Source organism: Tachysurus fulvidraco, chromosome 8 (genome assembly GCF_022655615.1).
Source record: "Tachysurus fulvidraco isolate hzauxx_2018 chromosome 8, HZAU_PFXX_2.0, whole genome shotgun sequence".
In the NCBI taxonomy this organism is placed as follows: Eukaryota; Metazoa; Chordata; class Actinopteri; order Siluriformes; family Bagridae; genus Tachysurus; species Tachysurus fulvidraco.
Genome location: NC_062525.1, coordinates 24,207,239 through 24,220,528, shown reverse-complemented (window position 1 = coordinate 24,220,528; position 13,290 = coordinate 24,207,239). Strand labels below are relative to the sequence as shown.

General features: G+C 40.8%; 1 protein-coding gene across 2 annotated transcripts; it reads left to right on the top strand.

Annotated features, from left to right (window-relative positions):
• The first annotated feature begins 993 nt into the window (after positions 1 to 993).
• irf3 (interferon regulatory factor 3) lies at positions 994 to 11,056 on the top strand. Of its 2 annotated transcripts, none has more exons than XM_047817747.1 (11): positions 994 to 1,147; positions 3,919 to 4,139; positions 5,235 to 5,412; positions 7,710 to 7,738; positions 7,853 to 7,907; positions 8,007 to 8,075; positions 8,406 to 8,669; positions 8,773 to 8,878; positions 8,977 to 9,251; positions 9,542 to 9,595; positions 10,689 to 11,056. In XM_047817747.1, the coding sequence occupies exons 2-11, from the start codon at positions 3,975 to 3,977 to the stop codon at positions 10,841 to 10,843; spliced, it is 1,350 nt and encodes a 449-aa protein (XP_047673703.1). In that variant the 5' UTR covers positions 994 to 1,147; positions 3,919 to 3,974; the 3' UTR covers positions 10,844 to 11,056. The 2 variants fall into 2 exon arrangements, with proteins under 2 accessions (XP_047673703.1, XP_027019090.2); XM_027163289.2 differs by having other exon boundaries at positions 9,474 to 9,595.
• The last annotated feature ends 2,234 nt before the right edge of the window (positions 11,057 to 13,290 follow it).

Below are 13,290 nucleotides of genomic sequence, written 5' to 3'. Positions count from 1 at the left end.
AAGTGTGTCTGTGTGTGTGTGTGTGTGTGTGTGTGTGTGTGTGTGTGTGTGTGTGTGTGTGTGTATGTTTGTGTATGTGTGTGTATGAGTGTGTGTGTGTATGTTTGTGTATGTGTGTGTATGAGTGTGTGTTTGTGTATATGTTTGTGTATGTGTGTGCTTGTGTGTACATATGTGTTTGTGTGTGTATGTGTCTGTGCTTGTATGTGTGTATACAGTATTTGTGTATGTGTATGTATGTATGTGTGTATGTATGTATGTATGTGTGTGTCTATTTGTGTATGTGTGTGTGCTTGTATGTGTGTTTGTGTATGTGTGTGTATGTGTATATGTGTGTATGTGTGTGTATACAGTGTGTGTGTATGTGTGTGTATGTGTATATGTGTGTGTATACAGTATGTGTGTGTATACAGTATGTGTGTGTATATGTGTATGTGTATATATGTGTGTGTATACAGTATGTGTGTGTGTGTATGTGTGTGTATATGTGTGTGTATGTGTGTGTATACAGTATGTGTGTGTATGTGTATGTGTATATATGTGTGTGTATACAGTATGTGTGTGTGTATGTGTGTGTATATGTGTGTGTATGTGTGTGTATACAGTATGTGTGTGTGTGTGTGTATGTGTGTGTGTGTGTGTGTGTGTGTGTGTGTGTGTGTGTGTGTGTGTGTGTATGTGTATACAGTATGTGTGTATGTATGTGTGTGTGTCATTCCTATCCCTTACAACTATTACAATATTAAATGAAGTAATGAACGATTTATTTATTTATTTATGTAAACGATATATTGTTGGATATACTGTGTGACGTCTGACAGACGAGTTCGCGCAGTAAAATGAGACGTGGCCGTTGGAACTCGAAAGCGAAACCGATTCTGACCGTTTTCCTGAGAAGCTGTGGCTCGGTTGCCAACTGTGCCATTGTTCACTAGAGTCGTGCACTACTACCCCAGTGACACAATAACGGCTTCTCTGCCCCACCTAGTGCCCTATCTGTCCTATCTTACCATACCAGCAGTTTCCTCGCGCAGTAAACCGGCTGAATTCCCCGTATTTTACTCGACACACAGAGCGAAGTGGATCCTGTCTGCTTCAGCTCTTTACACGTTACCTGTGACACTTATTGCCCCTTAACCCCGATGAGGTAAGGTCGAGTTGTGTTTCTGTTTTTATAAATAAACCGTAACTTCACTTAGACTGAATGAAGTCATCTTAAAGGCAGCGCGCGTGCTCGTGATTTAGGCCACAGCTTTTTAACAAGGTCCAAAAGGTTTAAACGTCAATTCTTTTATATGGTACTTATATATGGTTATATGTACATGTGTGGGAGGTCATCTTTAAAAACACGAATTTACATTTATACATTTACACCAGGATAAACATAAGCGCTGTAAACACAGACCGTTTATTACCAAGTCTTTACTTAAGTAATGTATATAGACTATATATGTATGTATATATATATGTAAACATGCATAATATATAGATTATTTACAATAAAGTAATGTAAACATGCATAATATATAGATTATTTACAATAAAGTAATGTAAACATGCATAATATATAGATTATTTACAATAAAGTAATGTAAACATGCATAATATATAGATTATTTACAATAAAGGAATGTAAACATGCATAATATATAGATTATTTACAATAAAGGAATGTAAACAAAGGTAAAGTATAGAATATTTACATTAAAGGAATGTAAACATGCATGAAATATAGATTATTTACAATAAAGTAATGTAAACATGCATAATATATAGATTATTTACAATAAAGTAATGTAAACATGCATAATATATAGATTATTTACAATAAAGTAATGTAAACATGCATAATATATAGATTATTTACAATAAAGTAATGTAAACATGCATAATATATAGATTATTTACAATAAAGTAATGTAAACATGCATAATATATAGATTATTTACAATAAAGTAATGTAAACATGCATAATATATAGATTATTTACAATAAAGGAATGTAAACAAAGGTAAAGTATAGAATATTTACATTAAAGGAATGTAAACATGCATAATATATAGATTATTTACAATAAAGTAATGTAAACATGCATAATATATAGATTATTTACAAATAAAGTAATGTAAACATGCATAATATATAGATTATTTACAATAAAGTAATGTAAACATGCATAATACATAGAATATTTACAATAAAGGAATGTAAACAAAGGTAAAGTATAGAATATTTACATTAAAGGAATGTAAACAAAGGTGAAATATATAATATATTTAGTATATTTAGTATTGCAACCAAGTGCAAACAAGAACATACTGTAAATTAATCAGTAGATACTTAAACAAATTATAGGGGATGGATTGAATTTTATGAAAGATATGTTTTTTAAGAAATTACTTTAAATGATACTGGTAGCATTAATTCAGCTCGTGTTGTGATTTTATTTTCCATCACTGCTCATAACAGGTACATACATTATTATTATGCACTTGCGCATAAATGTTTTTACTACAAATCTTTGTACAGATTTTTGTTTTTGACTTCTGCATAACAACAGAAACATTTTAAATTATGCAAAAAGAAAGTAAGAAATTGAATACATCGTGTTTTCAGACAAAAATACATAATGAAGGCTGCTGGGTTTTGCTACAATAAATAAATGAACGGATGATTGAACAAAAGGATAAATGAATGAATGAATGAATGAATGAAGTCTCCAAGATGCTCAATTAAGTATAGAAGACAATTTTATTATAGAACTGCAACAAATTGTACCTGAAATTTCTTTTCATTCTAGATATTGACTTTTTTTTTGCCTATTTCCACTATTTACATTTCTGTTTATGTACATTTTTGTAATGTTTATTTAGGTTATTTTGTAAGGTTTATTTAGGGGTGGCACGGTACATGAAAAAACACCCGAACCGCTCGGTTCGCTTGTCTCGGTTCGGTTCATGTGTGCGTCACACGGTTCGATGCATGCGCAATGTAGCCCCGTGCTCAGTTTCACCTCAGACAGTTTTGCACGAACATCATATAGACAGTAAAAGTTGAGTAAGGAGTGCTGCAGCAATGGCAAGTGGAGGAGATAATGAAGGATGCCCGAAGTTGGCGGATGCGCCGTTCAAATCCGGTGTGTGGGAACATTTTGGATTTCATGTTACTTACGATGACAATGGAAATAAATCAGTAGATAGAACTGCGAGTGTGTGCAAGCATTGTGCTAAATGCATTCGATATGTTAATGGCAACACTTCTAATATGACCGTTGTGTTAAGATGTTAAATTTATGCTTGACTTTATGATTATGGCCTTTGCTACTGTTATAGCCTCATTATGTTATGTTATTACATTATATTATATATTTATGTTTAAAATATTTTTTTGTAAGAGCTACACTGAAGTTAGCAGTTTGATAAATGCAAGTTAATTTCAGTCTTTGTGTGCTAAAAAGGCACAAGTTCCTGTAGAGATAACGACACACTCTCCTTTTTTTTGCCAAATAAACGAAAAGCATGTCATCATCGATGTCTTCTCTCTCGCTGTATCAAAATCTCACCTAGCTTTTACTCAGATGGTCCCAATAATGTGCTTAAAGTCAAGTCAGATTCACTTAGTGCATGATTACATTACAAAAATGTTAATACTGGATCCTAAATTGTGGATAATTTAGCTAACAAGCTATATATCAAATGCTGAAGGAAATTTCTGGAGTGTTGAAGATTAAAAGAAAAAAAACGTACAGAACCTAAAACCGTGACCCGAAAACCATGATACGAACCGCATTGTGGGTTTTGTGAACCGTGCCACCCCTAGTTATGAGTTACCATATAATGTATTTGTACTATTAAAACTACTGGAATGTAAAGATTAAGATTTTTTTTTCTGAACTCTTACTCCATCTGTCTTCTCCAGATATTGAAACGTCTTGCATCAGGTACTGATTTGTTTGAGCTCTATACCCTGCTCCAATGGCTCAGCCCAAACCACTATTCATTCCTTGGTTGAAGCAGCAGATTGATAGCGGACGATACCCCGGCGTTCAGTGGGTCAACCAGGAATGCACAAAATTCAGTATTCCTTGGAAGCACGCTTTGAGGCAGGACTCGAACAGTGATGACATCCTCATATTCAAGGTGAATCTAATAGGAATTCACATGTTTATAATGAACATATTGATGGTTTCATCAATGAGCTTTTATAAGGTTAGAGATTACACCTAAACTTGTGTTTGTACTGTACGTAAAGCACTTTGTGAAACGTGCTACATCAGTAAAGATTATTAGAAGACATGGCACATGGCACATCGTACCTGAACACAGATGTCAAATAAAACGAAAGGAACAAAAGGAGCACAATTCGGACGGGACTAGTTCTGAGTGGGGACGTGGAGTAATGCAATTTTACCTCAGGACGTCTGGAATATTAATTGGCCAATTCGCATGGGACAAGACATCTCAGTAAAACTAGCAGAAGTGGGAGGGGTAACTCGCTTTACGCACCACAGTAACCTCCTTGTCATCATGTGCGTATGACGTTGCTTCCTGTTATCACGTGCGCAAACAGACAACTTGGCGCCTCCATGCTTGAAAAACGCGCCAAAAACTACTTTTAAACAGGAAATGACGGAATTTTACCGTACATATTTACAGCGGGTCTATTCGGACGGGATCAGTATTACCCGAGGTTATTTTTCCGGACCTTTTTACAGAAGGTAAAAGTCGCCGTAATCTTTACTGACATCGTCCGTAATGATTACCGAGATGGCGCATTCGGACAGGACTAAACTCACCGAGAAGCTCTGGTAATAATTACTTTACCCCCCACGTCCCCACATAAAAATAACCCCGTCTGAATAGTGCTTTAGACTGGGCTTGGTGATTCTGTGAGAGAGTGTGTTTATGTGTGTGTGTGTGTGAACGTGAAAGCGCAAGATCATTCAAGGATTGACATCGAAGCCTTGAGTGTTGTCAGGAACGGGAGGCGAGGACAGACGCAAGGGCAGATCTGGAGGGTTGCCAATGCCAGAGTTGGAGGGTTGTAGTTCTGCACCGCTTCATTACTATGATATGTGTTGTATATCCAATACATCCAGTAGTTTTTTCATTGCCATGGCCCAGGTTTGATTCCTGGACAGGGAGCTAATCACACACACGAAGACGACCACAGATAAGTGCTGCCGAATTGCTGCCTTAAGTCGCATTATTCATTTGATTTATTTCTTGACATAGGCATGGGCACAGACGAGCGCTGGCTCCAATGGACAGACCCAAGGCGACAGCTCGGTGTGGAAAAGAAACTTCCGCAGTGCTCTCAGAGCCCGAGGATTCCAGATGGTGAAAGACAACAAGAATGATACTGCAAACCCTCATAAAATCTTCGCGTGGCCAGATGACAGCCAGTCTGGCGGTGAGAAAGGGGACCAAACACGAAGTGATATTGATATGTAGCTCTTTCCAGTCCTCTTGTCTTCCTCTTGTCTTGGGTCTCGTCTCATGAGTTAATAATGAAATAATAAATAAACACAAACATATCAAATATTTATAATAGTCACTTTTACAAGCAGGGAGGCACGGTGGCTTAGTGGTTAGTACGCTCCAGGGTTGGGGGTTCGATTCCCGCCTCCGCCTTGTGTGTGTGGAGTTTGCATGTTCTCCCCGTGCCTCGGGGGTTTCCTCCGGGTACTCCGGTTTCCTCCCCCGGTCCAAAGACATGCATGGTAGGTTGATTGGCATCTCTGGAAAAATTGTCCGTAGTGTGTGTGTGTGTGTGTGTGAGTGAGTGAATGAGAGTGTGTGTGTGTGTCCTGTGATGGGTTGGCACTCCGTCCAGGGTGTATCCTGCCTCGATGCCCGATGACGCCTGAGACAGGCACAGGCTCGTCCTACAGCACTACAGCAGAACAGAAGCATCGTGGTGTTGTGTATGCTGTAATACAGCTTTATTGGGACTGTCAAATAAAATAAATACAATTCGACATTGTTTGATGAAATTTTGGTGAAAACAACAAAAATGTGGTGAACACAAAAAAATGACTGGATTTTTTCCACCTCGTGTTTAACTCCAGGAATTGGGAAAATACTGTCAAAACTCCTAACATACCCTCTATAGCCAAACGACTGACACTTGACCATCCAAACCTAATGCAGTTCTTCCCCAAACTGTCACCACAAAGACTGACACACCCACTTGTGTAGGATGTCTGTATGCCGGAGCAGTACAGCTTCCCTTCACTGGAAACACATTTGCAATCAATCGTGTTTTCTCACATTACGTAGTTTGGGAATTTTTTACAGATTTCTTACAATAATCGAAATGTCATGTAATACTGCACACGTTAGTGCTAGCGAATTTATGTTAGCTTTGAGAACTCAGCACTAGCTAGCTAGCTACCATTAGGACTGGATGATACAGTGCCGCTGAAACCACATTAAACCTGCGTTGTTGCTGGTAGAATCTGAGAAGTTAAATGGGACTGCTGTTGGATTTTGTGAGAGGAGAACAACAGGATTTTGGCCAATGATGTTATTTATCATGAGAATAACTGAAGATAAATAAACGAACGCAGCAACTGTATTATTGCAGTAGCACATGGACACCTCATACACCTTCATGTACGCACCACGTGTTTGTCCTGTAAGCTTCAGCTCTCACCACCAGCATGAGTAGTACCCATGTGTAGAGAGAGAGAGAGAGAGAGAGAGAGAGAGAGAGAGAGAGAGAGAGAGGAGAGAGAGAGAGAGAGAGAGAGAGAGAGAGACGAGAGAGAGAGAGAGAAGAGAGAGAGAGAGAGAGAGAGAGAGAGAGAGAGAGAGAGAGAGAGAGAGAGAGAGAGAGAGAGAGAGAGAGAGAGAGAGAGAGAGAGAGAGAGAGAGAGAAGAGAGAGAGAGAGAGAGAGAGAGAGAGAGAGAGCGAGAGAGAGAGAGAGAGAGCAAGAGAGAGAGAGAGAGAGAGAGAGAGAGAGAGAGAGAGAGAGAGAGAGAGAGAGAGAGAGAGAGAGAGAGAGAGAGAGAGAGAGAGAGAGAGAGAGAGAGAGAGAGAGAGAGAGAGAGAGAGAGGAAGAGAGAGCTAGAGAGAGAGAGAATTAGAGAGAGAGAGGAAGAGAGAGCTAGAGAGAGAGAGAATTAGAGAGAGAGCTAGAGAGAGAAAACTAGAGATAGAGAGAGAAATATATAGAGATAGAGAGAGAATTAGAGAGAGAGAGATAAGCTCTCTCTCTCACTCTCAATCCTACTCTCACTCTCTCTCCTACTCTCTCTCTCTCTCTCTCTCTCTCTCTCTCTCTCTCTCTCTCTCTCTCTCTCTCTCTCTCACTCTATCTCTCTCTCCTACTCTCTCCCTCTCTCTCTCTCTCTCTCTCTCTCTCTCTCTCTCTCTCTCTCTCTCTCTCTCTCTCTCTCTCTCTGACAGTTTGACTGTTTTTCCCCACAGCCGTGATTAACACCACTACAGTTCTAGCATAGCGCTGTTTGCTGTGTAGATGTTCAGACTGTCATGTGGTGCTTTTGCTGACATGATGAACTCTTAACATAGAGCACTTTTAATTGTACCACACGACTGACAGCAGGTTTTTAAATCATTACAGATTATTATTAACCATTGTCTAGAACATCTGCTTGAGTTTCTCTTACACCTTATTATAAAGATGACAAATCATACTGATTTTTTTTTCTTTCCTTTTTTGTCTTTGACTTTTTCATCTTCAGCATCTACTGACGACTCCCCGGTGTGTAATGTGAGTTTTGTGCAGATATCTCTGCGTTTTATCTTCATTTCCTTATCTTCAAGGTTCTCACGTGTCCTAACTAATCTGAAGTAAATCTTCTCTGTGCTGTCGTTTCATTGCTAGACCGAAATTTCCTACGGTGGTGTCCTGTACCTGGGAGAAGAAGAGCTGTTTCCAGGTAAGAAGTCTACTACACGAGTACGATGACATCTTCATGCGTTAACGTACATGTTTTGCATTGTAAATCATTTCTTTCTTGCCTGTTTCGGGTTCTCAGGTGGGAGTGCGCGCGATGATTTGCTGCAGCGCTGCCTCGAGGATCTGAATATTGTCGAAACTCCACCAGGTATGCAAGATTCAGAAACAAAAGTTTTATAGAAGTTCTACATTTTTTGCACTGCGAATCTATTGCTGCTCGGCAGAACCGTAAGGTTCATACTTCATAAAAAAAAAAAAAAGTTTTTTAACCCATTTGAATTCATATGTGCATTTTTGGTGTGCTAAACCCACAGAGATACAGATTGCTGCAATTGTCATACGCCCCAATACACCGACACTGGACATTTACTCAAACCTTCACCGCCTAAGAAATCATTGTGGTGTGACTTTAGCTGGATTTTAGCTGGATGCCATTCAGTCCACTTTCCTCTCTAATACCTATGCTTTTTTTCCACAGAGATGCCTTCGGATCAGCAGGTCTTCGTTAGCGAACCGACTAGCACGGCTTATTGCAATGGTCCATTTCCCATTCAGGAAACTTTGAGCATGCATCACCTTTCTCAAGCTGATGTCAGCGCAGGACAGTTATCTCCTGCTGAAGGCACTTTATCTCATTCCCACTATTCTCCACCAGATGGCGCATTCATAGGCACGCAGCAGCCCACGGTGCAGGCTGAACTGGAGCCACGACTTCCTGTGCAGTCCGCTTCTGACGACCCAGGCATGCCGTCTGCCTTTGTGCCTTTACAAATTATTTGGAGTCTCTGACAGTCCGATATGAACTCATGTCTTGGTCATGGTGGTGGTTTTGTGTCTATTTTCAGGCTCTAACCGTTTGGATACACATTTTAAGGTGAACGTATATTACAGAGGAAGGCGGGTGTTAAATCAGGTGGTGGAAAACGAGGACGGTTTCCGTCTGATGTTCAGGTAAAAACGCATCACCGTATATTATATTTCAATTGCATCTTTAACCCTTACCAAAACCATGAGCTCATATGAGTGAATCCTGTGCTTCTTTTTTTTAGGAATGACCCTAACCTAATGGCAAGCCCGCTCCCTGTTGTGCAGCTCCCCACCACAGAGTCTATACTGGACCGGGCCCAGGCCCAGTCCACCCAGTCCATTTTGGATAATCTGGGTGGGTTGGAGGTGAGGCGGGAGGATGGCATGCTGTTGGGTTATCGTTGGGGAGACAGTCGTGTTTACTGGGGACTAGACAAACACGAGAAAAGCCCTGCGTCCAGACAGCTCTCGAAAAACCAGCCCGAACCCATCTATTCCTTTAGAGACTTCATATATGGTGAGTTGGTAATTATTATTATTAAAAAAAGATTCTAGTATTAAAATACAATTTTTATGTGATGTCGTGAAAGATTGTTGCTATGGTAACTGTGGTAGCCATGTAAATTCTTACAACTTTCATTACATTCTCTACTCTTTTAATGTCATATATCTGAATTTATGGATATACAATGACTCGTCGGACAATGACGTATTGTTGGCTTGTGCGTCCATCCACCAGGCCTGATAGAGTTTATGAATAACCGTGGACCATCTCCTTCATACTCGCTCTATTTCTTTCTGGGACAGCAGTGGCCCGACCCCAAGAACAAACCCTGGGAGAAGAAGCTGATCATGGTAGAGGTAACGAGGAGTCTCGCACGTTTTGTATATTCAAATTCAGAAGATCATGAGTTTTGTCTTGTGAGTTCAACAGACTTTAACCTGTGTCACTTTTAGGACATAAATTCCGACATAAATAAATATAAGTTCACCTGGAGGTGGGACCTCATAATAAATCAACAGTATAATAAGTCTAAATCCAATCAATTAACAATAGTGAATTTCCTCGTTTCTGTGCCGATTCCATTTAATTGAAAAAGGTCATTTAGATGATCGGTATCATATAGTAGGCATTGCTACAACGGTGGGGCACGGTGGCTTAGTGGTTAGCACGTTCGCCTCACACCTCCAGGGTCGGGGTTCGATTCCCGCCTCCGCCTTGTGTGTGGAGTTTGCATGTTCTCCCCGTGCCTCGGGGGTTTCCTCCGGGTACTCCGGTTTCCTCCCCCGGTCCAAAGACATGCATGGTAGGTTGATCGGCATCTCTGGAAAAATTGTCCGTAGTGTGTGTGTGTGAGTGAGTGAATGAGAGTGTGTGTGCGTATCCTGCCTCGATGCCCGATGACGCCTGAGATAGGCACAGGCTCCCCGTGACCCGAGAAGTTCGGATAAGCGGTAGGAAATGAGTGAGTGAGTGAGTGCTCACAACGGTGTGACGTAAAATGGTTATTTACAGTATGCCTGTTGCCATGGTTACATTTCTGCTTTTAAAGGTATTTTATGGTATAGTTACTGTTATGTTACTGTCAGTTATGTTACTGATCACCATTCTTCTCGTGCACTAATCCCCGATCACCATTCCTCCCAATCACCGATCACCACTCTTCCAGAAACTAATCACTGTGCACCATTATTACCGATGACTAAGCATGGATCAGCTGATCACCATCTCTTCCCATCGACTAATCACTGATCACCGCTGATCATCGAACATTATGCACCACCAATAGACTTCCTTGCGAACGAGTTGTTACTATAGTAGCAACAATATACAGAATGTATACATTGCTATAAACCAGTTAAAATACTGTCCACCCAGTACTGTTGACTCTGTGGTATAAGTGGCATAAATACTGAATACTTAATAATATCTTTTCTCTTTGCACTTTTCCAGGTGATTCTCACTGCTCTGGAGAACCTGAAGGAGTTGGCTGCGGTACACGGCGCATCCTCGCTGCAGTCATCTATGGAGTTGCAGATTTCCTTAGAGCAGATGATGGAATTCTGTTAGAGACTCATTCGGGTAGAAAAGCTGCGGCTCGGAGATAAACTACACCACGTCTCCAGACGGTCAGCGGATTCCGACAGTCCAACGTGTAAATACATTTTTCAGGAGGTTAGCAGGAGTGGTTTTGTCTGCAGAAAGACATTCTCATCACTATGTTTTAAAGTGTCACGCAGTGCCGTTATTTTAGAGACCAAATTAATGATCTGTATGTGGACCTCAAGTTTGTGGATGAATAAAGATAACGTATGAAATGATTCTTCTGTGCATTTTGGTCGTACCGAGTCTGTCAAGCGGCACCTGGCCTGCACGCTGTGCTGTATCACACCACCCCTTAGAAAGAACATTATTTTTGTAGAACAGCATGTTCTGTTCTGTGTTATTCCTTACATACTGTACATCACAGCAATTTGCCAACAACTGACCAACGGCGTGATGTAATTAGTTTTCTGGATTTATTGTTACGTTAAATGTCCCATAAAAAAGAGTGACTCCAGGAAATAAAAATTAGTTGAGTGTTTGTGTGTATGGTTGTGTTTGTGTGTGTGTGTGTGTGTGTGTGTGTGTGTTTAGCTACACTCAAGCATGCATGACCTAACTCCAACAACATCGCAGGACGCACTGAGCATGACGGTCTATGCACCAGTATTATTAGATTAAATTAGATTAGATTCGATTACTCAGCTAATATGGAATGTGAGAGAGAGAAAGAAAGAAAGAGAGAGATTCTCTAGTTTTATTTCACTTCCATGTATTAAGCAGCAGTCCTTCACCTCTCCACCATGTTGAGCCCATTGTCCTCACTACTACATGAAGTTTTCCATGAGACCCACAGTCCAGTAGAGTCAAGAGTCAAGTCAAGAAGATTATATTGTCATTACAACCGTATACAGCTGACACAGCACGTAGTGAAATAGTGAGACAGCGTTTTCTCCAGGGCCGTGCTGCTACACATAACAACACAGATCTAAGGACCTTGAGTAAGTTTGTCTTAGCCACGTAAAGTGCATACAGTATGTACAACCTGGTGCAAACAGTGCAAGGCAAACACCTAATATAATAGCAGCAGTTATATGAGGTATTGTAATGAATTGTGCAAAACAGAAACTGACTGAAATGTATGACAACATGTGTAAAGAGCAGAAACGATGTGAAGAACAGCATGTAAACAGTTAGACAGGGTGGTGCTGCAGACATGGATGTAGATTGGAAGAGTGTGTATTTGGTGCAGTCCATACAGTTGATCGTGCGTGTGTGTATATGTGTGTGTGTGTGTGTGTGTGTGTGTGTGTGTGTGTGTGTGTGTGTGTGTGTGTGTGTGTGTGTGTGTTGTGCTCGGTACAGTTCAGCTGAGTTATTGAGGCTTGTGGAAATAAACACACCGAGGGCTGATGGCTTGTGGGAACAAACACACAGTCTGGTTGTGAGGACCCAAATGCTTCGGTACATTTTTCCAGGCGGCAGAAGGGTGAAGAGTGTGTGTGAGGGGCGTGTGGGGTGAAGAGTGTGTGGGGTGAAGAGTGTGTGGGGTGAAGAGTGTGTGTGAGGGGTGTGTAGGGTGAAGAGTGTGTGTGGGGTGAAGAGTGTGTGTGAGTGGTGTGTGAGGTCATCCACAGTGCTGATGCAACGTGTGGTGTAAATGTCTATGATAGAGTGAAACGAGACTCCTATGATGTCCTTCTCAGCTGTCCTCACTATACGCTACAGGGACTTGCAACCCAAGGTAGTCAGGATGGGGGGAGGGAGATGGGGCTTTACTCAGCCTTCGTACAAAGACGCTGCCGGGCTTTCTTGGGGATCCAGGACATGGTGGAAACTGTTGGAAAGCAAATAATGCCACAGCGGGCAAACTCTTTAAACTATATTATATAGCCCCACTGTCCTGAGTGTGTGTGTGTGTGTGTGTGTGTGTGTGTGTGTGTGTGTGTGTGTGTGTGTGTGTGTGTGTGTGTGTGTAAAACAAAGATGTTTTACTGTTTACTGAGTTATATATTTATTAGAGCCACTTAAAGTGCAAGAGTTTTACTCAACAATGCAAATACTAATCACTAATCATCAATCTCCTCACTGACCATCACTTATGGTCACCATTCTTCTCAACAACTAATCACAATAACCCTTTCCCCTGGGACTAATCGTTGCTCACCATTCTCCTCACTGACTAATCACAGATCCCTGTTCTTCCAGATAACTAATCACTGATCACCATTCTTCTCCTTGACTAATAGTCTTCTCAATGACAAATCACAAAAGATTTTATCACAATATGCAAAAGGAAGTCTGGCCTAAAATGAGTCAGGACTCTGTTGGCTTTCAGTGTGAGACGTGTGTTTTTCCCTCGGTTGAGAAACTTACATAGAATTTTAGTGGTCGAAGACGACACCTTAAATTATAGATGTTCAGCATCTCACACAGCAGAAATGGGATTGAAATCACTATCCTTAAAGTCCTGAGAGTCAACTTTCATCTGAGACATTGAGCACCGTCGTGG